This window comes from Dipteris shenzhenensis, chromosome 11 (assembly GCF_047967505.1).
Source record: "Dipteris shenzhenensis isolate YYH24624 ecotype China chromosome 11, Dip_SZ_1.0, whole genome shotgun sequence".
In the NCBI taxonomy this organism is placed as follows: domain Eukaryota; kingdom Viridiplantae; phylum Streptophyta; class Polypodiopsida; order Gleicheniales; family Dipteridaceae; genus Dipteris; species Dipteris shenzhenensis.
In genome coordinates, this window is record NC_141606.1 from 49541556 (window position 1) to 49567793 (window position 26238).

General features: G+C 41.5%; 1 protein-coding gene across 7 annotated transcripts in view; it reads right to left on the reverse strand.

The window, feature by feature from the left end:
• Positions 1-7445: 7445 nt before the first annotated feature.
• LOC147897124 (protein MICRORCHIDIA 6-like) overlaps positions 7446-26238 on the reverse strand; it is an 84595-nt gene continuing 65802 nt past the window's right edge. For 2 of the 7 annotated variants that reach the window (XM_087381071.1, XM_087381064.1), the window contains exons 11-20: positions 20844-20945; positions 20531-20692; positions 17718-17810; positions 17479-17530; positions 17150-17261; positions 10223-10323; positions 9683-10074; positions 9396-9496; positions 9281-9323; positions 7882-8941 (exon numbers count right to left, since the gene is read on the reverse strand). In XM_087381071.1, the coding sequence (XP_087237197.1) occupies positions 8843-8941; positions 9281-9323; positions 9396-9496; positions 9683-10074; positions 10223-10323; positions 17150-17261; positions 17479-17530; positions 17718-17810; positions 20531-20692; positions 20844-20945 (1257 nt within the window). In that variant the 3' untranslated portion in view covers positions 7882-8842. Of the gene's footprint in view, positions 7851-7880; positions 8942-9280; positions 9324-9395; positions 9497-9682; positions 10075-10222; positions 10324-17149; positions 17262-17478; positions 17531-17717; positions 17811-20530; positions 20693-20843; positions 20946-26238 lie in introns of those variants that run through there. The other 5 variants (XM_087381069.1, XM_087381065.1, XM_087381066.1 and 2 more) reach the window with 5 other exon arrangements.

Genomic DNA, 26238 nt, shown 5'->3' on the forward strand with positions numbered 1-26238 from the left:
GTATATCTGTATTCATATAAAATAAAATTTCTATACAATAAGGCCTCAAAGCCTTTCTCTCTTCTCTAAAACACTGAGAACATCGGGCTTTGAATTCCCAAATACAATCCTAGCTCTAAACCTAGTCGATAGAGAGTCAACGCTATTATCGTTGCTAGCCAGGGACATGGCTGCTGCCATCAATGCCATATCTTGAAAATTGGTTCCAAAGGCATTGAGGGCACCATGCAGTTCACCAAAATGACCTTGTCAGCACTCCGATTGATGTCAACATGACCAATCACTCATGACAAGGCCTTGCACTTCAGGAGGTCATTAGTGCCATGTGTAGAAAACTTTTTGTGGATAATCACAAAGCGCCCTTTTGCTTGGCCAAGGTAACGTGCCAGTGAGTGATCTCGGCCGAAGCTACTGCAAACAAGGCGTTGCCGAGATGAGAATAGGTCGACCTCAAATGCCTCTTGTAACAGTCCAACATTACATTAGAATTCCATTAAAGCAAAAGTATACCTATAACCAAAAGAGAAGAAATTCAAAGCTTATAGTTTCTTACCACTATGGAGTCATCATGCTCAATCCCTTCCTCTTTGTCAATGAGGATGGATCCAGAGGCCTCCTGCTATCTGGAGTGAGATGTGGAGGCTTCTTCTGGAACATTAGGTAGGTCAGAGACTCAGAGTAGATTGATGTCTCTACATCTTTGATTTGAGCCAGTGTTACTTGGTGACATCACATGGTGACATCACACTGCAACATTGTGATAGCGAAGAGAATGTTACAGACATCTTTACCAAACTACTCGGTAAAGAGCTTTTCGAGAAACACCGACAAGCTCTTAGTTTGACACAGAGGAAGGACATTCCCATTGAGGCAGTCTATGGCCCGAGCGATGAAAACCGAGCTAGCCTCATGAAGCGATCAATGAAAACCGAGCAAGAAAAATCAATATATGACATTTGACTTAACCCATCACATGCATCCAACAATTAGAAAGAAGAAATAGCCACAATTTGGCATAATGATTCAAGTAGTAGAATATCATGTGTAAGATGTCATAGTACTACCCATAGTCTTGCTTAATATCAATGTGATTTAAAGTAATCAAAGACCAAGTTAAAATATTACATTGACCAATATGACAAACTAATTTTCAATATACACATTGTTTAAGAAGAATATGAGTTCTAAAGCATGGCAAGTGACTTCTACATAAATAATAGTAGAATTTGTACTTCATATTATAATAGATATCGCTTTAATTTGGGAAATATCACCTGAGTGCATATATACATGAATCATATGGGTGTTTGAAAGGCTCAATAGTAAACTCATTACCATCCTAATCAACAAGATCCAATCGAGCTCTCTTGGCACTAGCAACCTACACAAGGGGCTCCCAACACTACCCTCAATCAAAGTATTATTATCAAAAGAGAAGCATGCATCCCATTTGTCAAGCATTCTCTGATGAGAGGTACAATACCACATCCCATCTCCATTCATAGTATTATTATCAAAAGAGAAGCATGCATGCCCATTTGTCAAGAATTCTATGATGAGAGGTGCAATAACACGTCCCATCTCCATTCATAGGCCACCTAGAGGATACAAAAGGATCAAAATACATTCAATGAAACTAGTGGATCCCTTGCTTTTTATTGAAAATGCATGGTGGATGATGCTCCAAGTTCCTTCTATACCTCAAGCCTAATAATGAGTCCACTAGTTACTCATTTGTTGTATATTTAACTTCTCAAAGATAAGTTCAATATATACACTAAATATTGGAGGTGTATGGCCTAAATGCATCATAAAACCAAGTATATTTGATCTCTTACATCACACAATGATTCAAAGGAGCTTTCTAAACAACATATCTTCTCCTTCTTATTTAGGTAACCATGTAGAATTTTATCTAGAACAACACACAATGATCCACTCCAATAATTGCATGCAAACATATCATTCCAACTATGTAATGCATGATCATTCATGGGAAAATTATACAATAGTCATATAGATAAAGAGCATCCATGCTTAAACTCTTAAATAGTATAGAACTACAATAAAGTATTTCCTACTGCTAATGGGCAAATAAAGACTAACCACCATCTGATCATCCAATATTGTCACAATCACAACTACGGCACACCTTAAGTGATCCTTTGTGAGATGATACCATGTAGGGATCCCATCTCCACACATCTCAAAGCCAGGGGGAAAGTCAAGTAGCACATTACTTGCATGTAAGCATCACGGTGAAAACATGGTAAGGTGGAAGGCTATTTTAGCTATGCAGCTATTTTAGCACATTACTTGCATGTAAGCATCAGGGTGAAAGCATGGTAAGGTGGAAGGCTATTTTAGCTATGTAGCATAAAAATAAAACAAAATATCTATAATTAGATATAAAATCTTTGACTTTATTGTACATTTTATAAAGTAAAGAGACTATAGAGTCTAAAAAGCACCTCTAAGTACTAGAAATTTATAGAAGACTCTAAATATTAGTGCTTTACTACTCAAATAGCAAGTGTCTGCCTAGGACATGCTATTTCTAGCCACCTTACAATGTTTTCATCCAACAAACGTTTTTTCACTAGCAAAGTCCAATCCCATTGCAATGTAATCCCCAACTATCAATTGAAAAGAAATTTGTCTCCATGACACACGATGATATCCATAGGTGAAAAAGGATAAAATATATAAGTGGTGATCTCTTCCACAACAACTCTCACTCCTATGATATTAGTAACGAAAATGTCATTTAATCTCACACTATTAGAAATAGAGAATCATCATTATTTTTAAATCATAAATATCCCAACAAAAAGGAGAAATTCCTTAAACCATGATCTTGATTGGTCCTCTCCTCATTTTCTTTATTAACATAAGGTGGACTCTCACCAAAAAATGATAAAATGAATCCCAACATTCAAACAATCAATAGTACTAATTGGTTCAAATTTAATAGTGAATCCTTTTTATATTAATCATCACGTTTAGGGTTAAGGATGTTGAGAACCTAAGGTCCCTAAGCACAGCCAAAATACTATGATAATTTCCATCAAAGAGCATAAAACTTAATAAGAAAAAAAAATTCGCATGCCATTCCCACTTTATCTACATAATTGTTGTACCCTTATGCACAACCAAAAATATATGCTAATTATTAAAATTTTACCTTTGAAGGTGTAGAAGAGCTTGAGTACTACAATTTTTTTTAAACATCATCTAGCTCGAAGGGCTGTAGCAAAAGTTATGGCCTTTGCGAGCAGAGATTCCATGTATTTTTGGACCATTTTGCACCGCATATTAATACTTGGTCTCTACCACCCCTCAATATTTATGATGAGATATGGATATGACCTTGGAATAGTGTAGATGAGCTTGAGTACTACAATTTTGGTTCTTACATCATCTCAATCAGAGGTCAGAAGAAAAAGTTATAGCCTCTACAAGCAAGATTTTGGGCCTTCTAGGACCATTCTGCACCGCGTATCAATACGCGGTCTCTACCAACCCTCAAGCTTAATGTTGAAATATTAACTTCTAGTGGTGTAGATGAGCTTGATTACTACAATTTTGGTTTTTAAATCATCTCGATCGGAGGTCTGTAGCAAGAGTTATGGCCTGTATAAGCAGAGATTCCGAGCCTTCTAGGACCATCTTTGCACAACATATTAATATGCTATCTCTACCACCCATAAAGTTCCATGTTGAAATTTGACCTTGAAGTGGTGTAGAGGATAAGGTGTACATGACTATGGATTCTAAGTAATTTTAAAAAAAATTGGATATCCTTAAAATAATACAAAATAATTCCCTCTAGTTTTTAATTTTATTTATGATGCAAAAGGCAAAGGAAAAATGTATTTTCAGAGTCATGCGAAGTTGGGTAAAAAGAGAAGAGGTTATGAGAAAAACATAAAGAATTGAGGTCTTTTGGTGCCGCTACCATTTGTTCTAAATGAGGAATAGGTGTAAAGAAATAGAGATTCCACTCCTAGAGGCAACAGGTAATAAAGAAAGGTAGCTACAATAGGCAATAGGAGGCCAGGAGACAAGAGAGGTGCCAACAACTTTCAATAAAGATTTTATATGTTGAGCAAAGGAGGAGGAAAATTAGACTTTGGTTATATTGATTAAGCTTCAATTAAATTTATGAATTGATAATGTCTCATATAATGGATCGTTTGCTCATTTTTCATCGCTCGGTTCAATTACTTTGCTCGGTTATTTCCGCTCGCTTTTTGGTAATCCTCATTCCCATTAAAGGGGTGTAATGGAATGTAATGTTTAGCTTTCCCAGAATCATCATCTTGAGGGAAGGCCTACTTCATGATGTTGATCTTGAGGGAAGGTGTTGAGAGACCACGCTCAACATCATGTGATTACATGTGAATAGCACTAACACATATAGAGTGCTATAAAGGAAAGGGTTAGATGCCCTAACCCTAAGTGGATTTGTAGATATTCTACATTTTCAACTAAATCTAGTGTACAGTTAGTCATTTTTGGTGTGCTCTCTAGCTGTGCCCTCTCGTAACAAACAAGGTCAATGGATTGTTTTGCAATGTCTTTTAAATGGAGAAATTTTGAGTTTTCCTCGATCTATAGCTATGACCTTTGGAAAAAGACACAAGCTTTGTCTCCCAAGTATGTTTTTTAGCATTATGCCCAATCACCTTATAGGGCTTGACGAGATCACTACTGGTATTACTTAATGTCCATCAATATGATGCATTCACTTAATTTGTGGGCTGATTATGCTTTCCTGCATTTAGATCATGTTCCACTTTGGTTACAACTATTTTTTATTGTCGAAAAAAAAGATGCTTATTATAAATAAAAGTATTCACAGCATGGGGCATATAAAGACTTGTTGAATCATGCTACTGCTCATCTATGGTCCCACTGCCATATAAAGATGTTGACTATGCATGGACTTCCTATGTTTTACGTGTACCTCAGCACGGTAGGACTTCTTCAACATGTTAGTCCAATTCTATTTTCTCATCAAGACAAGAAAATTGAAGTTCCCTTCACAGATAGAGAATTGAAAGATGCCATCCGATATGTTTAATCATGCTTCGGAAACACAAAACATTCCAAAAAGGTGGAAGAAAGGGTTCACTAAATATGCGCCAAGAAACATTTATGTTAGTCGATTGCAAATTGGAGTCCCATTACACTCATGAATGTCATATATAAGCCAGTTGCTAAGATGGTAGTGAGCCATATCAAAAATTCATTACATGAAGGATTACACCCTATCCAGTTTGGATTCATGTCCCATCGACATATTACAAATAAAATTCCTAATGCTAATGTAGGGATTGAATATGCAAAATACTCTAAGCAAGATCTTCTTTTACTTCAAGTGCATATTGTAAAATCCTTTGATATGGTACAATGGGGTTTCATCTCACAAGCCATGCAATTTTGGGGATTTGATGAAAAAATGCAACATCTCATTTATGGCTCTATCAAGAGTAATATTCATGGTATTTTGGTAGGTGATCTTATGGATAAATAGACCCTTTTTAATCAATATGTCAAGGTTGCCCGCTTAGTGCATTGTCTTACCCAATAAAGATCACTTAGTAGCTATATTGCGCTGCATGGGATGGAAATATTTAAAATAAGGCAACCAATTATGCAAGCATATGCTGATGACGACTCCTCCACTCCCCAAAACCCTTAAAAAAATCTTCGGTGCTCATGCATGCATTATTTTTACACGACTTTGAAACTGGCCTGCATGTGAATTTTTAAAATCGTAGGTCCATATGATAGCTCAGCATCACATTCTATGGCTGAAATTGTCATACTCATGGTCATACTCACATTTTATGGCTGAAATTGTCATACTCATGGAGTTCGTCTGTCATCTTCACCACCCTTTGGAATGGACCTAAGCAATAAATTGGTATTCCAACAACTAGCTACTTTGCCTTTACACATCCATTTTCGGATGGTCTTATTTGCTTTTGATGATGTTTTCTAAAAGCGATATTACATCTTGCATGTCCGCACTATCATGGAGCTTCTTTGGCATTCTCATCAAACGTAAAGCTCTCAAATTACTTTTATGGATCAACTATTACTTGTCGAAGATGCACGGGGGATTGAATCATTCGAATATTCATATACATATTGTTGCACATAAGGAGGAAATGATACTTTAATGCATTGGTGATCAACCATACATGACGCGTCACTTGATTACACTTTATCAACAAATACAATTGGTAACACATTGATGACAGAGTTAGGGGCTGTCTTGTCTGGAAGCATATACTTTTCTCATCTTAAATCTTTGAGTGAGTGCTTTCATTGGTCAAAAGTGTTTGCAATTCTTTTAGCCATGCAAGAGCCCCACTACTCATATTTTATTTGGTCTAAAGAATCATCCCTTGTGGATGCTGTGATTGATGATGTGTATATGGTGATCAACCATGGGTGTACATGACACATCACTTGATTTTACTTTATCTAGAAATTCAATTGGTAACGCATTGATGACAGAGTTAGGGTTGGAAGCATATACTTTTCTCATCTTAAATCTTTGAGTGAGTGCTTTCATTGGTCGAGAGTGTTTGACAATTCTTTTAGCCATGCAAGAGCCCCACTACTCATACTTTATTTGGTCTAAAGAATCATCCCTTGTGGATGCTGTGATTGATGATGCAGATATGGTGGTATCTTTTCCTCAAACCATCATACGATTTGGCATGGGACAACATTACAGATCCCTTTGAAACAAATTGTCATAATTACTTTATGCTTTTAAATAAATGCCTCATCTTGAGGTTATGAACCACCTCAAGGACTGGACCGTTATTTTGGATGATTCTGCTTGTCATTGTGGACTTCCAAACTTTCTTTTGGCGAGTTTAGCTTGGGATCCTTCCTTTGGACAAATCTTGGCATGTCGTCATGTTGCACCTACTCTTTGTCAACGATATCTGTCCTCATGAGAGACCACGGCCCATCCATCTTGTCATATATTGAGATTTTCTAATGTGATATAGCTAAATGTCTTTTTTTTTGGACACCCTTTACCCCAAAAATCTCTCTCTCTCTCTCTCTCTCTCTCTCTCTCTCTCTCTTTATATATATATATATACACTTTTTTTTGTGGGTGAAACCACTGAATTTATAATAAGAAAAACCTTTTACACGCACACACACACACACACATGATAATGATTATTCTACTTCCTTGTCATATTTTTCACCCCAAAAAAAAACTCCACACACACATATGTATATGAGACGATATGATTGTATTAAAGTCCACAAAAGACCCTTCACGATCTTTGGGACTGGCGATCGCTATCAATTAATAGTGATCCCTTACATCCAGTGAGAAAAAATCCAAACTTGTCATGTATTGTTACTTAATGGGCTAGCTTATGTGCTAGACCAAGTACCAAGTAGCTTCCTAGCTTTATGGCTGGCTGCTCCACACAAGCACATGTATGCACAGCAAGCAAAAACACCAGCACGTGCATGCGTCCACACAGATCTAAGCTTGTATGAGAGCAAGATCTAAGCTCCACTTAAAGCTTTATGGCCAATTCTTACACATTCACCTCTTAACCGCTCCAAGTTCCATTGAGAAATTCAAAACGTTTGAGCTCGATGGACTGACGGGTGTGCCTGTTGTTCGTGCGATTGCCACCATTAGCTTACATATGCACACGCTGAGCTATTATCCTCAGAAAACTCTTTACAATCTCATTTTTTCTGATGTGATAACGTTCTTCCTGTCGTTTAGCTCCAGCAAGGAGCTCATCCCGACTTTGAAAAGGTGGATATCTCCATTCTGTGTTGCAAAGTCGCTGTCATCACAACCCAAAGTTTCATATAGAGGACAAGAGCATCATCTAATAATAGCGAACGGTACTTGACAACTAACATTTTTTAATACGTCTCAAATATAACACTCCAATACGACAATACAGCCAACTTTATTCTGTTCTAGGATTTTTCATCAAGAAGAGCTTGTACGGCTTGTACACTGCCAAAAGCATATATAACTCCTGAACCCAAAGCAGAATGTACAGAATCCAGACGCCAATGACATTCCCCAAGGGCAATATGAAATACCAATCTATATAGAATACAGAAAACCAAATACAATAGCTCATGCTTAGCATATAACCGCAGTACCCCCATGATAGATGTGTGGACAGTATGATGTAGAAAAAAAAGCCTGCTTGTTATGAACTGTGGAAAAGCACATTTAGTCACTTGTAGATATAGGGAAGAAATCTTGCTGGAAGCATAAAATAAAACCCATAGACTAAATGCTATAGAAATCACCATGAGCATAGTCAGAGAATTCCAGTAAAGTCTATGAATTTCATAGACCACCAGAGGACAGACTTGATTTGATACAGCATGCTTACAAAAGGCCTGCAGCCATCCAGGCCTGCTGAAGTACATTTTGTTGTGACTTAGCTCAAATTATTACCATATCACAGAACAACACATCTTCCCTGCAGTTCAATATTATACAACTGAAACTGGAATTGGGTATGTCTGCAGGACAAGACATAACTAGGCCTGAAACAGACATATCCAATTCCAGGATCTTCCTTTGATGCAAAGGAAAAACCATTTGATCTGTCAGGTGGAATGCAAAGGAAAAAAACATGTGATCGATCAGGTGGCAACACAAGTAAATGCCACCTGTTTTATCCTTGTAACCATGCATTCCACAACAGCCAGCACAGATCCGTTCACATAAACATACCCTCTCAAGATGCATAATTGTATTCCAGGCACCAGGTCCGCAACATGATGCAGGGAGATTGAATTTCACCTCATTTTAGCATTCGTCTTTGGGCCTTTTCAATTCGCGGGGTCTACCCACCAGTGCTCCATACTTGTCTTTGTAATGACATAGCTCAGACTCCAATTCAGCAACCTGCTCAGAAACAATCTTTCATTACAATTTTTCCAGAGCAGGGATGTATGCAACTCTTGTTCTGCACAGTAACTAAACAGCCGTTCGGCACTTAATGTTTGTTGGCCATCCGCATCAGGGACCTGGTGGAAAAACCTGGCTAAAGTTCCCATTAATTTCTCTAAACAAGTTCCCTAAGTTTTAAAGAAGAAAATACATTTTAGCAATCTCACACCAACCCTAACACAATTTCTCACCATTATCTGTTTAAAGATGAAGGGATTCAAGAACATGTGACAATGTGATTTTAAAAAGCGTTTACGTATCTAACCGAGCAGGGAAACAGTTTTTGAATCTCACCTTTAACCTCAATTCCTCCTCTCTGCACTTGTAATCTGCACATCTGTTACCACAAATTATGTTCAGTAAGTCTGCCACCCAGAAATGCAAAAACCACACAGTCAACCTTATTTACCTTGCCCTCAGCTGCTCTAGCTCGTCAAGAATTTCTGCTACATTCAAACTAGAATTTGTTGATGCACTAACTACACCATGTTTAGCAGCCACAATTGTCTGCTGCAAACAGTTGTCCATAAACATAAAATGAGGGAATCAAGTTTTGACCGGAACTTTTAATAATGTATCACTGTTAAGTGAGCCTTCCAACTGATAAAATAAAATAGAGAATACCATCAGTATTGTTCCAGAAGGCTAATTCCTTACAGACACACTGACTCATTGCACTTAAACAAAGTTCAATACCTGACATCCAGGAGACGTGGATGTTTTGCTCACATGCATCTCCCCACCTACTGACATCACTTGACGCTTGGAGGATCCTGATAGATTTGGCTCAGCAGCTAATCTCTTCCGTAAAGCGGAATCCGGGACTTCAGCATCAGAAGCTACTCCCATTACACTATTATATTTATGGCCTACTGTAGGTCCTCGTGATTTAGCAGCCCCCTCAGCTGCATCATCAGCTACTATAGCACAAAGCTTTTGATCTAAACCTTTCGCAAAGAACATTGACTCGGACTGATTGCAGACTGTATCCGATCCTGGTTGGGGTGGAGTAGAAGGAGCTGAAGTTTCACCCTGCCTGCCATCATTTTGTGAGTTTAGGAGTCCGCTTCCCTCACAAGGGTTCGTTCCTGCTCTTTGTCATATCAAAAGACATTTCAGGTTAACCAGAAGCTGTACAGTATCCACCATACTGCTACGCACAAACAAGGAAGTAATCTCTCCTGCTATTGCAACCTCTAAAGCATCAAGTACATAACAAAATATATCATTCCACACCTGGAATTTCTATGGCCACCGTGTTTTGAGTGGTTGAAGGACCACGACCTTTGCTTGCATATTTTGGAGGTTGATAACCAATCAGCTCACAATGCAGATTCCTGCAACAGTTTCATTGTGCAGACAGTCAAAATTAGCTGTGAGGGCAGCAGCATAAGACATCGATGACAACTCCGGGACTGTGCTAGTATTCGCACACTAAAACAGAATCAGTAGGACAAAAAGATTGCCAATATTTTCTTCCTTCATGAGGACAATAAAGTGATGATCAGGAGGCGCACTCTTTTCCAAAAAGGGTTCCACAAAGAGATGAGAAAAATGCTGCTAACATTATTGGATTCTTTATTATTATATGTTTATAGCAGTGTTTGCACCACTGCTAAGTCCCTGCTTACAGATTCTCATAGAATCACAAGGATTTTGTAATGAGCAGAGAAAATTACAACATTTTCATATGGCCATAAAATGATAAGGGCACTATTTATCAACTTTTATATGAGTAACAAAATTAACCGTATAATTTGTCCTGTATAATTGGTGAAGTTAGGCGTGCCTGAAGGTCCATAGTTGGTGGTGTTGACTGGAATTCCTGAGCCCACGGCCAAGACTATTATAGGCTGACTAGTGTAGGCAGCTTGCCTTGGCATATCATGGGATGTTGTAGAAGAGACAAGACATAGACTAAGAAAAAATACATGCCGTAGGGTGTCATACAAGCTTGAGTTGACTAAGTTTAGACATTGATAGAACGTAATGGAGAGTTTAAGCAGGGAACTCTGCACCATGGGAAGGAAGTAGTTCCTTAACAAAGCCATTAGAGAGTTGAGACTAAGCCTTTAAAAGGCCCGCACAGTCTTACGCATTTAGGAGAGAGACTTGATAGCAACACACACCCAAGTATGAAGTTCAAGCTCTGATTGCAGTAACTAGAACAGTTAAGGTTTTGTCATGTGAAAGACAAAGGGCAAAATCCCCCCATTCACTTGCCAAACGCTTTTGTCAAACCTTCTATCATATTAGAATATAAACACTTAACCTCTTATTTCAGCATTGAATACTCTGAATTCCAACCATCGCCCAAGCCAAAGACAACCTTCCATTTCACTTGCCGAATGTTTTTGTCAAACCTTCTGTCACATAAGAATATAAACACTCAACCTCTCATTTCAGCATTGAACACTATGAATTCCCACCATTACCCAAGCCCATAGGATCACGTTTGAACAAGTGCACATGCAACGTCAGGTAACCTTGCAATTTAAAAAAGCATATCTGTTCCAAGAAGCTCAGATGACTAAACAGAGAGCCCCTTGAACTGCCAAAGTTAAAATCTGTTGTCTTCTGAAGTCCTAGATAAAAACATATTCTTATGTCGCTATAAACAGATAATAACCCACAAAGCTAAGGTAATAAGTATTGATCTTTCCGGCCTCATTGCAGGGTTAACTCTGCTTATGAAAGTATGATCCTTGGAGTATCTGTCCGGTGTGCTCTCATATGCTTAGCTCTTCAATGGAACTCTTCAGCACAACTCCTTTCTTTTATTTTCTTTTTCTTTTTCTTTTTCTTTTTCTTTTTTGCAAAGAAAGGAACCTTCTATTAAAGCTTGAAAAACTTCATACCAAACAGGAGCCCCGAAGGTGCTGAGTATGGGAAAAACCGATAAAGGCTGAAAGAAGAAACCAGCCTATTCCAAAGCAATCCAGCTCACTAACTGGAATTTCTAGTACAGGAGCTAACAGCCAGGTGGGGGGACTATGCAATCAGTGAATCCCTCGCGGAGTAAATATGTAGAAAACTCGCCTTGCAGAAACGTGCACGCCTCGCAACAGTCGCCCTAGAGCCCGGGGTCCCACACTCCCAAGTGGAGCGCAAGGTGTAAATGATATCCTGCTAGATGACGACCAAGGTAGCCGATGGTGGAACTGGATGCTCACCCATCACCAAACTACAGCGAGCAACCCAAATGTTTCACACCGTGACACTAGCTACTACCTTCCACACGCTATCCTCTTGAGGGGAATGAGGATCTAGACTAGCGGGAGGAACCGCCTCATGGAGCTCTATCCTCTGAATGCTCTGACCTTGTATCCGGTAAGCTAAAGAGACCTCATCAATCTGGAACGCGTGATCTCCCACAATCAACCAAGCCACCATCCCCCACGTGTAGTCCCTCTGAAGGCTCTACATGTGGGTCATAATCATGAGGGCTCCCATCCAGATCGTCACTGCGCTACAACAGCTCCAAAGGTAGTGAGGAATCGTCTCCAAAACTCCAACAGAGCAGCAATGACACTGCCCCTCCACCCGCATCTACTCCAACCATGGGCCTATGGGCAAGCCTCCATGGGCGGCCAGCCCGAAGTAGTAGGAAATCTTCCTTGGCCGCAAACTGGAGCATAGGCGTGTCCAAAAAAACGGACCTCCTGGGCCACCCAATGCCTCTCCCTCGAAGGGGTCCATGTCGAAGAGTCCATCGGAACCCTCCTACCAATCCGTGTGGTATCGAAAAAGGTCACCTCGTCCACTTGCTCCGTGAGGCCAACCCTAGAAGACCATAACCACTCTCCCGGATCCAACTGGACCTCCCTCAAGGGCCTCCTACCTTCCCAAAGCCAAAGGCGCCATCTGGGGGCATCCTGCTCTAGAATGCTGGGAGAATCGATGTGCCACTCCTTCCCCAATCGATTTTCTGAAATGTGTCCCCATTCCACCAAACACCTCCCAAAATTCATGTCAAACGATCCCCATTCACTCATGACCTTTGCTTGCACGAAAAGTGCTCCTCTTGTGTGTAGAATCCCACCAAACCTCTTCTCCCTCTCAACCTTCTCTCAAGCTCCTCCTCTCAACCTCTTTCGCTTTGCTTGCTCCCATTCTTTCTATGTTGGTGAAGCGCTCATCTTCTCCTAGACCAAACCTATCAATTCAATCTTGTATGTCACAATCTGCAGCACAAAAAGAGTCAAGGGAACCCCATTCCGAGAAAACTGACCCAACCAAATGTTTTCCATCCACATACGGAGTCCCTCCACCAAGACTCAGGGATGGTGAGGTCAATCTCCCTCATCCGCTACCCTGCTCACGCATATGCGCTATGGCTCTAAGCCTCGCCTCTGCCACCATGGGTAATCAACTCCATCTGCCAAAGGAGCAAGGCAAGCCGCTATCCCATTGTGCACATCCAATGTGAGTCCGATGTCCCAACATACGTTCATCCTGATCCTTGATCTCCAATTGCCAAAGGAGAGGCTGACGCTCAAGCTCCTCTCTGCAACAGGACTAAGCACGGATGAGGCCACCTACTAATCTCTGCCAGACCCAATGTAGGCTCCTCATCATGGGGGAACCCTTCCACGTAATGGGAGCCTCTGAGGAGATCCATCGGTGCGATTGTTGTGACTGCCCACCAATGCGAGGTCCCCAGTGCGAGGGGTGTTCTTGAGAAGCCCTCACTGTAAGAGGAGCTTCCATGGCTCTGCACCAGGGGTGAGGCCACGCACAACTAACTTGCCCAAGAGGGAGACGCTCTGCATCTCCGTATCAATGATACCCAAGCCTCCCAATGCCTGCGGCATGATCACTGTCTGCCAAGCAACCCGGGCTCTAGTATTCCTTGTGCTGTCCCCGATCCTGCCTAAAGGAAATTTCAAACCAAACGTCGGAGCTGTCCAATGCACCCCCTGTGAAAGCACCATGAGGGATCAATGATACCCAAGCCTCCCAATGCCTGTGGCATGATCACTGCCAAGCAACCCGGGCTCTGGTATTCCTTGTGCTGTCCCCGATCCTGCCTAAAGAAAATTCCAAACCAAACGTCGGAGCTGTCCAATGCACCCCCTGTGAAAGCACCAAGAGGAGGCAATGTACCAGGCCGTGGCAAGAAGGACCTGGTTTGCCACTAAGGCATGGCCTGCAAGGGAGAGTTTGGTTGCAATAAGCTTGTGCCGAACACACTCCTTTAATATATTTATTTTCCTAATTCATGGATTACAAAAACTGCAACAGAGTGTAATTTCAATTTAGTTTTTGTTTCCAAATGCTCTTAGGACTTGTCTCAATTGACTTTTAAAATGATGTGATTCTTGACACACATCTTCAAGGGTTTTGAGCCCCCCGCCCCCCCCCCCCCCCTACTTTCTTCACTTTGTGCAGCGACATGAGAAACTTGGGGATATAACTCCATACACCCTTGAAACAAAAAGCCTTAATTGTGCACAAGGAATGTGATTAGAAGAGTACAGTCCATGTTCCTCCAAAATGAGCGGTCCTTCCACATGCCTCTTCAACCAACAATAGAAAATTAGGATTGGAACCCCTCCTCCTTAATTCACTTGATCAACCTCTAGGTACTTCCCCACACCTTTGGTGAAAAGCTAGTGTTGTCACCCTTACAAATGCAATCAGTCCCCATCTCAAACAAAATAATGCCACACAATCTAGCCCTCAAAAAAATCTAATGTGTCATCACAGAGTTAGTAAAGGAATGGAATGATGTGCTTCTACCATTGTTATGTGTAAATATATGCACAGTTTGCAGCTTTCAAGTACTACAAAGCTAAACGAGACATGTACACATTGAAGACCGCATGCTCTCGCTCTGGGCACAGCACAGCATGCTATGTATGACAAATTTACAAGCTCTAAATGCATGCAATAACCAATTGAGCTGCGGTTATACGATTAATCACTTGAGGAGTACAGTTTAGGAAAATGACTCAGTCCCACAGCCAAGACATGGTCTCAGCCTCTAGCTGCTGCAGGATCCTTAAATTTTATGCAAGGGGATCAAGCCTGAGAACACCCACCAATATAAGTCTACTAAGTCATACAACTGCAGGACAGCCTCCATCATGACCCACCATGGTCCGTAATTAATGAGCCCTTCCAAGATGGGGAAGGTGGGTGGTATGGGAATTTTTACCTTGCTTTCCGCCAAGTCAGCCAGAGTGGCCATATCAAAGTGAAGAGAGAGTCGAACTGAGAAGAGAGGGTGGATGGGAAAGAAGGTAGAGAAGGGGCTGGAAGAGGCTTGGGGCCTAGGCACCTTCACGCCTTTGCTGTCCCGACCCTTCAGAAAGGCACCTCACGCCTTCGCTGTCCCGACCCTTGAGAACACCTCCTTTAGGATCTGAAAACACCCTTCAAAGACACCACACCTTCCTTGACACCCGAACTGTCCAGATCTTCGCACACTCCTCTTTAAAAATACCTCCAAACAGCAGCCCTAATCTCCACACAGTTAGTTGGCGTGAGGCTCCCTCCACGTCTTGGGTCTCTAGCCAACCATAGGCTCTGATACCATGTGAAGTGCAGCGGAGACTGAACAGAAAGAGAGAGCAAACCAAACTACACAAACTGGACAAAGGAGAGAGAAAAAGAGAAGGAGAGACTGCAAGGGGTCTCAGGAAAAACCCTCTCTACCGCTGGGAAAACTCCACTAGGAGATGTAAAACAACAAGTGAGGGGGGCCTATAAATAGGCACTCCACCCCCCCAATCGGCTGGTACAGTAGGCTGACCAGAAGCCCTACATGGGCCGACCGGCATGCCTCTAGAGGGCCGACTACTGCCCTGCGTGGGCTGCCTAGATCTGCCCCAAAAGGGGCTGTCACACAGCCATAAAAGGGGCTTCCCCCTCTACCATACAGGGGCTGAACATCCAGCCTAGTTGCCGACCAGCGGGTCGGCCCACCTCAGCCAAATACCCATCTGTTGGGCCATAGTGGCACGAAACGGCGTGTCGCTCAGGCGAAACGGAAACGCCGGCCGTTTCAGAAACAGTGAAACAACATTTCCATTTCTCTGTTTTTTCTCAAAACCCTGAACAGGGTTTTTCGGCCGCTACTGCCCGCACCGTGCCTTCTTTCGCCGCCTGTTGCCTCCACTCCCCTACTCTCTCTCCTCTACCCTCTTCACGCTCCTATACTCTAGCCTCTCCACTCCCCTACCCTCTCCATCCTACTACCTCCACTCTCCTACCCTCTCCTACTCTAGCCTCTCCACTCTCCTACTCTAGCCTCTCCACTCTCCTTCCCTACCCTCTCCATCCTCCTACACCTCTCCTCATTCTCTTGCTCTCCCTCCTCTTTCTCCCCATACTCTCCCTCATCCTCCCGAATCCCCATATTCTCGTCCCCTCCTCCTCGTACTCTTTATATATAACATTGTACGAGTAGAATATATCCTCCTCCTCCTCATACTCTATATATATACCTTTGTACTCTTCCTCCTCATCGTCCTCTCCGCCCTCCTACTTGAGTCCTCCTACTCCTACTCCTCATACTCTCCCGCCGCCACCGCCTCCTCCTTTCCCTATCATCTACTCCTAAAAATTATACTATATTGCCGTTTCTCGTTCTTCCGTCCAGCAAACCCTCCTAGGAAGACCTGCCTACACTACGCCACCATGGGCTGCTCTGCAGCCAGCCATAGCTGCTCCAGGGATGGCTGAATCCACCACAAGAACCTCGCTATCCATCATAGGCGCCTGGCTAACCATATGCACACAGGTATGTCCCTAAACCTATCCTACCCTAGCCTCTCAAAGGACAGGCACAACCACAAGCAAAGCCCTCACTGTCTACCCTAACCATGGTACATCAGGAGATGCTGACCTCCAACAAAACAAAGCCTTCATATTCTCTAAGAGTGGATAATGTCAATGGGCATGCATACCCCCTGCCACTAGCGACTTATGAAATGTGATGTCAATTGGGCCTTAATTATATGAAAGGACTGTTGAAAAGATGCACAGTAGTATGGCATTCAAAAGATACTTGTCAATAAGAATTAGCTTGAGTACAAAAACCAGCCAATGCTGCTGCCATCTGCGTATAGAAGGCACAAACAACATTTTAAGAATGAGCATTCCTACACATTCATAGTGTACAAATAAGACTCAACTTTGTAAAAGACAAGTGCTTACCAGTATTCTATTGTCATTTGTTTTAGTCTTGTCTCTAGACGTTGTAAGATTGGTGTCCTCTCAAAGTCTTGCTTGTCATGCGCCGGTTCAATGAAGTTGGCTTCCAAGACACCTATTCATTTATTGGTTAAATATACTTACCACTCTCTCATTTTTTGACCAAAAATAACTCATATCACAGACATGTAAAACAAGTCAATTCGATAGTTTTCTGAAAAGCTTTTGTGTCAACAATTTCCAGCAGTTCAATTCTATAGCTTGACTTTTAAATACGTAGCTCTACAGTTTGCCTTCTAAATATGTACTGTGTACAGACCATGAGCACTCACCAACAACACCTCTTCCTCTGCTGCTATTCTCTTGAAAGACTTTCCAAAAAGGCTGCAACAAGCAAATTTGTTTTTCAGAAACAAGAAATCGTTGGTTTGAAGATGATGCCCACTAAAAAGAACATGTATCTAATACAAAACGACCTTCAAGAATTGGGGGGAAAAACTCAAGTACATATAGCTAGCTTCATTTGCATCGGGGCTTATATATGTAGTCAAATTAAAGTTAATGCAATTACCATGATGAGACGATTCTTATGGTACACATTGAATCCATGTACGCTGACCATTGGGGCTTCTTTAGCAAACCCTATTGTGGTAATGACAGAAACCTGTATACACCCAGAAAATCATTTTCATTACTCATACACTAATTAGATTCCAGGGTCAACAACTCCAATTTTATCCTACAATATTCATGGATTGCCATATGCTCAGCACCTAGAACATCGAAGTCAAAGTTACCCCTGACTCCAAAAAAGTAAGACAATCAATAGCTGGGATATCTTATAAGATAGCACTTACTATGATAGCTGCAACAGGGCATACTTTTAGAACAATGAATCAGTCAAAAATAACATCATCTCAAAGATGTACGCTTCAATTTGAGCCAATGTACCGAGTCCTCTCCTGTTACCATGTTCTCTCTGCCATAGCAGGCTCGTCAACACCCAAGCCCATATGCTTTGACATTCAAGCGAAGGATCGGTTCAGACTCACCCTTCAGAAGATTTTTCTATCAAAGAATCTTAACCCTTCCTGTTCTCTCTCTGAAATAGACCTGCACTTGTTCCCTTTTGAGTGATACAGCTGATGTGATTTTTATTTCATTCAACTTGTGGTATCCCCTTCTTGAGGCACATGATTTTTTCATCTTCTATATACCCCTCCTCATCCAGCCAGGGCAGTCCTCTTGCAGCCCCCAATGCATACGATTTTCTTATTTGTACTACAGCTTCCTGCTCTTTCACTTCTGCATCTGCTTTATTGATTCTGTATGGCCATGGATATCTGAGGAGGTCACTCCGACCCAGCTCAAACAAAGGAATACTAAACTTACTCAAGTGAAGGACACACGCAAAGCCGGGAAATGGGTGGTCTACTGAGATGGATTAGCGTTAATTAGAGATTTTAAATCTAAATCCAAAGACTCTCAGTCTTAAACAGGCATAATGAAGGCCACTTTAACTAAAATATAGATATGTGATTTAAATTTCGAGCTGAGATGCCATGTGCACTCCTCGACTCTCTGATACCCAAAGATGTAGTAGCTACTCTTTTTTGCTGTATACTTTGTCTCATAGGCCCCTGAGGCCTTTCTGAAGACGGTAGTATATCTCTTAATTCCCAATGGCCATCCTCAACTCATGCAGAATTGTGTTCCATATATTTTGACTATCTGTCAGCAATATATATGCTGTCCATCTGAGAATAATTTGCGACTATGGTGTCCTTACAAGTTCTCCTTTGTTAATCTATAGTAATTAGTGAGAGATGTAAGAAACAATTCCAAGAAAGAGTTGGTGCTCTCTCTCTCTCTCTCTCTCTCTCTCTCTCTCTCTCCCCATCCCAACTTGGGGTTTAGTTGGAGCACAGGTGCACTTAGATTTACGCAGGTGACTATGGATCTTTCCAAGATGAAGACATTTACCACTTCGACCCCAGTAAGCAAGCCCTCATTCTAAGCCATTGCAGCCCTATCGATACCGAACCCCTATGCAAAGATATACAAATGGAGGACCATCACACAGCAAGAAGTAAGAGAGCTCCAGCTTCAGCTTGCAGCCCTTGGGGTAAATGTGCAGGATATGGAAAGCAGGAAATCATTGCAAAAGTCATACACAAATGTAGTACATCTCCACCAGCACCAATGCTCGTCTCCACGGTCAAGGAGATGATCACCAATCAAGTGAGCTCAGTCAAGCAAGAAATGGCTGTTGATACAACCAATAAAGTCAATAGATCGGATCTTTATGTGGAAGTAAAAGAGCAGGAAGCCACAGTACAAAATAAGAGGATTCTACGCATTGGGGGACTGCGACATGGCTGCCTTGGTGACAAGTATGGATACACAAGATGAAAAAGTCACATGCCTCAAGAAGGAAATACCACTGGTTGAATGGGATGAAATTGAGATAACCTGTATCGCTCAAAAGGGAACAAGTTATTTTAGAGAGCGGGCCGCAAAAGTTACAATTCTCAGACAAACACACAAGCTGAAGGGTACAAGGATCTGGATATCTGAGGCGCTCACTCTGACCTAGCACAAACAAAGGAACACTGAACTCACTAAAGTGAAGGAGACGTGTAAAGCGGGTAAATGGGCGGTCAACTGAGATAGGCAAGCATTAATTAGGGATATCAAATCCAAACCCAAAGACTCTCAGTCTTAAACTGATGTAATGAAGGCCACTTTATGATAGGGCTAGAACATAGTTGTGTGCTATAATAACTTCGAGCTGAGATGCCATGTGCACTCCTCAACTCTTGATACTCAGAGATGTAATAGCTACTCTTTGTTGGTGTGTATAATACATTGAAAGGCGAGGCACAGCATAGTTGCTATAGTTTAAGCATGGTTGCAATATGGACTATAGAGCATCAGTGTGGATTTAGGAAGCGTTGAGGTGGGGAAAGTGGACTGCCTATCATGCCAATCAATTGCCACTCTGCAGACAACATAACCTACAGTACGTCATTGTCCCAGTTATCTCTGCTCACAATGTCCTATGGCATCTCATCCTCAGGCTGTTATCCTCCAGCTGTTACTGTCCAACTGACATAAAAAGGGTTTCTAAAATGAAAAATTAACATGCGTGGAAATGACCAAATCATACAGTAGCATAATATCATTGATTCTATCCCTGTAAGAAAACACCTTGAGAAGTCAACTTCATACTTACAAGCACTGAATATGCTCTCCCCCCCCCCCCCCCCCGCCCAAACCACACACACACACAAACGGAGAATTTCTAGAGTAATGGCATCAATTGAACAAGACAAGTTATGCATGTGTCATAGTAAAACATTCAGAGATGTGCACATTGCATACCTCTTTACAACTGGAATCCCTGGAATTCCCAACTTGAGGTTTATACAAAATGCGTTCTGCAAATTTCAGGTCATCTGCAATACTTAGATGCTCCACAACCTTCCCCCGTAAAATGATTTGAAAATTTGGAGGCATGCGCAAATATAATATTGATGCATAAGCCTGTGAACAGGGAGACAAACACTTATTCCTTGCAACATCTGTCAACAAAAAGGAGACAAACACTTATTCCCTGCAACATCTGTCAACTGCAACATCTGTCAACAAAAATGCACAAGACAGCTTTGAGAAAAGCCCCAAAGAATGAACGTACCCGCAAAGAGAAACGAAGGCAGTTTGCAATATGCTGATTTGATAACTGCTTTTGTAATGTGTCATTCTTATCCAATTTTGAAGTGCCCCTCACTTGGATATCCTAAAATACAACAATGCATTCAAAAATAAAATTCCTTAAAGTAGAGTATATACCTTGACTAGGCCTATTGTGATGCACCCTATGTGGGCTCAAACTCTTATTATCTAAAGCAATATTATACCCTTAAAATCAGCTCCAAAATATTTTAGCATAATTCTATTATTTTCATTACTGAACATCCATGAATAATCATCACGTCCCAAATCATAACAATGCATGATGTATGAAAGGCTACAGCTCTTCAAAGTTCTTACAAGAAATGTACAAGCAGAGTTTCAGGATGTTAAAAACAAATCCCAAAAAAAAAACCCGCTGATGAATGTCCAACTCAACTCCTCAAGTCAAAAGAAGCATGCTTAATCTCAATATTATGAGAGTCGAATTATGACCAATGTATATTCAGCCGGGTACAATTTCAGACATTTTTCCTCAGCATGCTGCATCCTTCCTTCTCTGCTCTCCCTTTGGCTCACTTTCTCCCCTTCTACTGCAGCCCTCCCCTCTTCCTCGTTGCTCCAACCACCCCATGGTCCCATCTTCATAATTGGATCGCTTCAACCAAGATTGATCTCCCCAACACTGATTGATCTCTCAAAGTTCAATTAGCTTAGGTTATTGAAGGGAAGGCTAAGCCCATCTCAAGTTGATGCTCTTGGAGAAGAACTGAAGGTCGAATTGCTAATAGTCATGAAATTGTGTCTCCTAGAACATTTCACATGAAGCCATGTTTAAAATAAGGTTTGGTGAGCACTTAGCAAATTCCAGCAAAGTTTGGTATCATTTGAATTGTCCTTGCAAAGTTATTTTATATTTTTTACATTTGGGAAATTTCTAAGACGTGCACACGACTTAATTCCCAAAATGAGTTTCAAGTAGTTCTATGGTGCCTAAACAGAGCCCATACAATAACTTCCTTAGCTCAGTTTTCAACTAATTGGAGTTGCGAAAATTTTGAGCTTACCAATGCAACAAATAGTTGATCACCGTCTTTGTCTTTCTCTCCCCCCCCCCCCCCCCCCTTTATATCAACTGTGATAAGCACAGCTTGCGCCAGCAAAGAGAGTTGGGAAGTTGATGAGTTCAAATGGATCCAACGAAGGCCATGCGAGAAAGGAGGTGCATAAGCAAGTGACAAGTGGAATCTGGATGCTCAATACATCTTTCTAATACAAAAAACCATTTGGATTAAGCCATTGTCCTTAATAGACACGTAACGAACAGTTGAGATCGCTAGTCCCGAAGGTTATCATCTTAGTTAATTCTTTCTTTTATTTTGTTAGCAGGAAAATAAGTTGGGAAAAGGAGAACAGTGTGTATAAGCCAGAGATACACCAGTGTGTATAAGCCACTAATGTCATTCAATATGCATCTTTTGTCAACAGGGCACTGGTACAACTGTTTTTTCTAGCACACATGGCACTGGTGCTTAATTGTCTTAGTTGCTAATATATGGAATGTGTCTTATGGTTCTACTTTCCGTCCTTCCAATGTCAAGCACATCCTAACCTTTCAACAACACCATACATCTCTGGTGTGTATCATGTATGGCATAGCATACTGATCCTTTTCCCCTTTTCTGCCAAGCGTGCTTTAAATGCATCTAGCAAAAATTCCCTCCCTCTATCTGTGCAGAGTGTTTGCACAATTCAGTTGATTCATTTTCAGCCATTGCAAACCGTTGAATAGTAAAAACTTTGCTTTGTATCTTTATATAGCAAGCATTGGCTCTCGATGCAACTTCATGAAAAACAGTCAAGGAGAAATTGAAAGGGGGGTAAACCCACGCAAGTCTGAAGAAATTGTCAATAAAGGTTACAAAATATAGATACTTTCCAAAAGACTGTGTCTACATGGGACCACACACATCACTAAGGATGAGCTAAGTTTCTTGACAGCTCTTGCTGAACCATCCTTTGGAAGAGCATTCTTGTACATTTTACCCAACATGCACCCTTCACACACGCGCTTTAGTGGCAGCTCTACATGAGGCATATTCTGTACCATACCGTCTTTCTACAGCAGCATTAGGCTGGCATAATTCACATGCCCAAACCTAGCATGCCAGATGTAGATGTTGTAGCAACCATATCTCAAAAGAATCCAAAAGATACAAGCCCTAGTACACTCATCCTGCACAGAGTTCATTGAGTGACTGCAGCAGTAGAGGAATCAAAAACCAAACCTTCTTTCAATTTATTTGACTTCTGTCCTGAGCAACCTTTACTGAAAAGCCTTGAATTTATGCCTTTGCCCTTGTCATGGGCAGCAAGTGCTTGATCGTTGCCACACATTGACGAAGATTTTATCTTGTTGCTTGTTCTTCGTGCGACAACAAACTCAATAACTCCTCAAAATTAAGGGACTGAGCATTACCCCTAAAAGACAAGGTAAGAGAAGTGTGGAAAGTCAAGTAGGTCCCTAGCAATGACAATGAAGTCCTAGAAATCAATTCCATCTCAGGAATGATTCCCTCAATATTAGGAGCTGCTCTTGAAGATCCTGGATCTCGGTAAATGACAGGCCTTGTTGTCACCTTCACGTATCTCCAAGCTTCTTTTGAAAAGAAACTCTTACCTCATTCTTAACCTGATACATAGTCTAGAGAATCTCCCATGCATGCTGCAAAATCTTGCATAAACGGATGTGAGGAATGATAGATTCCAGCTTCTCTGATCTTGTTTGGGAGCTGAAGGTCCTATAGTTTTCTGTCCAACATCTTGTTGTCCACTCCTGACAAGTGTAGCAGTGAAATATTTGCTCATCCCCATTACCATATTCCCAAATTATTTCCAACCAACACATTTTTTACCATAAAACTCCAGTTGGTTCCATCCAACTTGTAAATCTGTGCCCAAACCCCAAATGCATTTCCTCCTTGCTGACACATCATTCTCCAAACAAAAAATTCAAAAAATGCTCCAAACACAAATCACACTGAGTCCAATTCCCCCGCCCCCCCCCCCCCCCCCCCCCTCCAAGAAAGAGACTTCTATTAAGTAAGAGAAAAAACCCGCGAGAGCAAGCTCAAAGCGGAATACATCATGAAATCAATCATGAGGTTAAATAAACCCCCTCAAAGTGAGGTGGAAAACAACCAAGGCTGAGGCTGAAAGTGCCACCTCAACCCTGTAGGAGTCTCAAAGAAGAAAGGAGAATCCTTCCATTCCCTGAAGAAAGAAACCCTCCTAGCTGAGGCTGCACGGGAGTCTCCCTGCATACTCGTCCATACGGCCATCAAGGTATGTATGGTGTCTGTCCAGATACTAGCCAATGTGTGCGAGGGATGAGCCTGAGTTCCCTCCAATGCCTCTGTGCATCTGGCTCTCCAGATATGCCAGGCTGCTATGCTCGCTAGAATCTCCCAAGAGGTATCCACAGAGGCGTGTACAGCTGCAAAAGGAAGGTGTGGTATTGCATCCAAATAATAGGACTCAAACTGATGACGTAGAATCGAAATGGCCCGAGAGGAGTCAAGTCTCTCATAGAATACCTGAGGCCCTGTAAGAGAAAGCCAAGCCACTGAGCCCCATGTCATAAAGAATGGGGAGTGGGCAAAGAGACTGAAAATCCTGGCTACCCCCATCCAAAACATCCTCGCTTGTCTGCAATCCCATAAGCAATGCTGAATAGTCTCCAAAGTAGAGAGGCAACGAGGGCAAGTAGGATCGGCTCCCAACCTAGATCTCCAAAGGTTCACTGCAATCCCACCATGGATAGAAAGCCAAAAGAAAAGAGTGATCTTTCTATTCCTGTGGAAAGAGTCCAAATATTTGTAAAAATTGCAGACTCAAAAAGCTACAACAATATACCTAGATGGATCCAGGAATATTCCCAAACTCATCCTCTAAAAACACAACGTAGTGCAGTTTCAATCTCACGAGAGTCACTCATAAGATTGAAAACCATAAACTCATAAGATTCAAAAAGCTACAACAATAGCTTAAGCCCCAAAATGTCGACGAAAGAATCTACAAAACTCTAAATTTTTGCATAAGAATATGCAAAACTCTGAATCTACAAAATATTAGAAGGTCCTACAATGGGATTCGTATGGATAAGCTGCACAACAATGACTATACAGATAGGCTACGCTGTGGGATCGTATCGTTGTAGAAAGGAACAAGGGTACTGAGGTATGGCGACAAAGCAAGTTGGCACAGTACTAAGGCAACAACTGTACAGAGGAGGCAAGGCATAAGTCGTACCAACTCTCAGACGATAAAAAAACAAGGCGCATTTCATTGAGGTCAAGGCGCCATTTTTATATATTATCTCCCAAACCAAAACGAATGGTTACGTATGACGAACAAAGCGAGGCACATTCCACGGGTGATGGCATTGATTACTTAATTTTCTATATTTTCTCCTGAACCCAGATGAATGGTTGTAGACAACGAATAGATCAAGACGCATTGCACTGAGGTCAACACCAATGTCTTCTCGTTTTTATCTATTTTCTCTTGTAATTTGTTCTCGTAAAACCAAACAAATGGGTGCATCAACAACCAAAAGCCACTCCCACCCTTTCTTCATTGTGCATCGGGTCAACTCCCATGTTCACCCGTCAACAAGCATCCTTGAAAGGAAGATGCTTTGCTAAAGGACCTTCTCCTAAGACAGAACTAGCTTGAGCTAGTAGTAGAGCAAGGCTTTGATACCATATGTTGGAAACGGATGTGAGAGGACCCCAAATGTCAAGATGTGTGGAGAATGATGAGTTGTCTTATTGAGAATTATGAACAACCAAAATTCAAAAATATATCCTCTTCAAAGGAAGCTAGCTCTAACACTAACCCTACCCCCAAGGGTTCGTTCGCACCACACTACTTTATCGTACCAACCTTGGGAGAAAAAAGCTCATACTTGAAGGGAAAAGTGCCCTCGCGGGTACATCCACATCACACTACACAAAATGGAGATTATGGTCGGTTCAAGGTACACCTCTTTTTAGGCTATGATGGGATCGACCACTATAACGTGTGCTCACAAATGGTTCAATCTTTCTAGAATGCCATCAAGATTGAATATAAGATCCTTTGGGAATCGCAAAAATATTAATCTAATAGTTATTAGTATAAGATCAATCATGGTATCTTTGAGGACACATTCGCAACTCACTAGCATTATGTCTAGGAGACAATCAAAGAAAACAAGATATATGTTCACCCTCACTAACTCAACATGGAGGCATTGAAATGGGCACATGATAAACAAGGATCGCCGAATCCTTGGTTGTCTGTGTTACCTTTGTCAAAACGAGATTGCTTATAAGTTATTGGCAATACCAACTTGA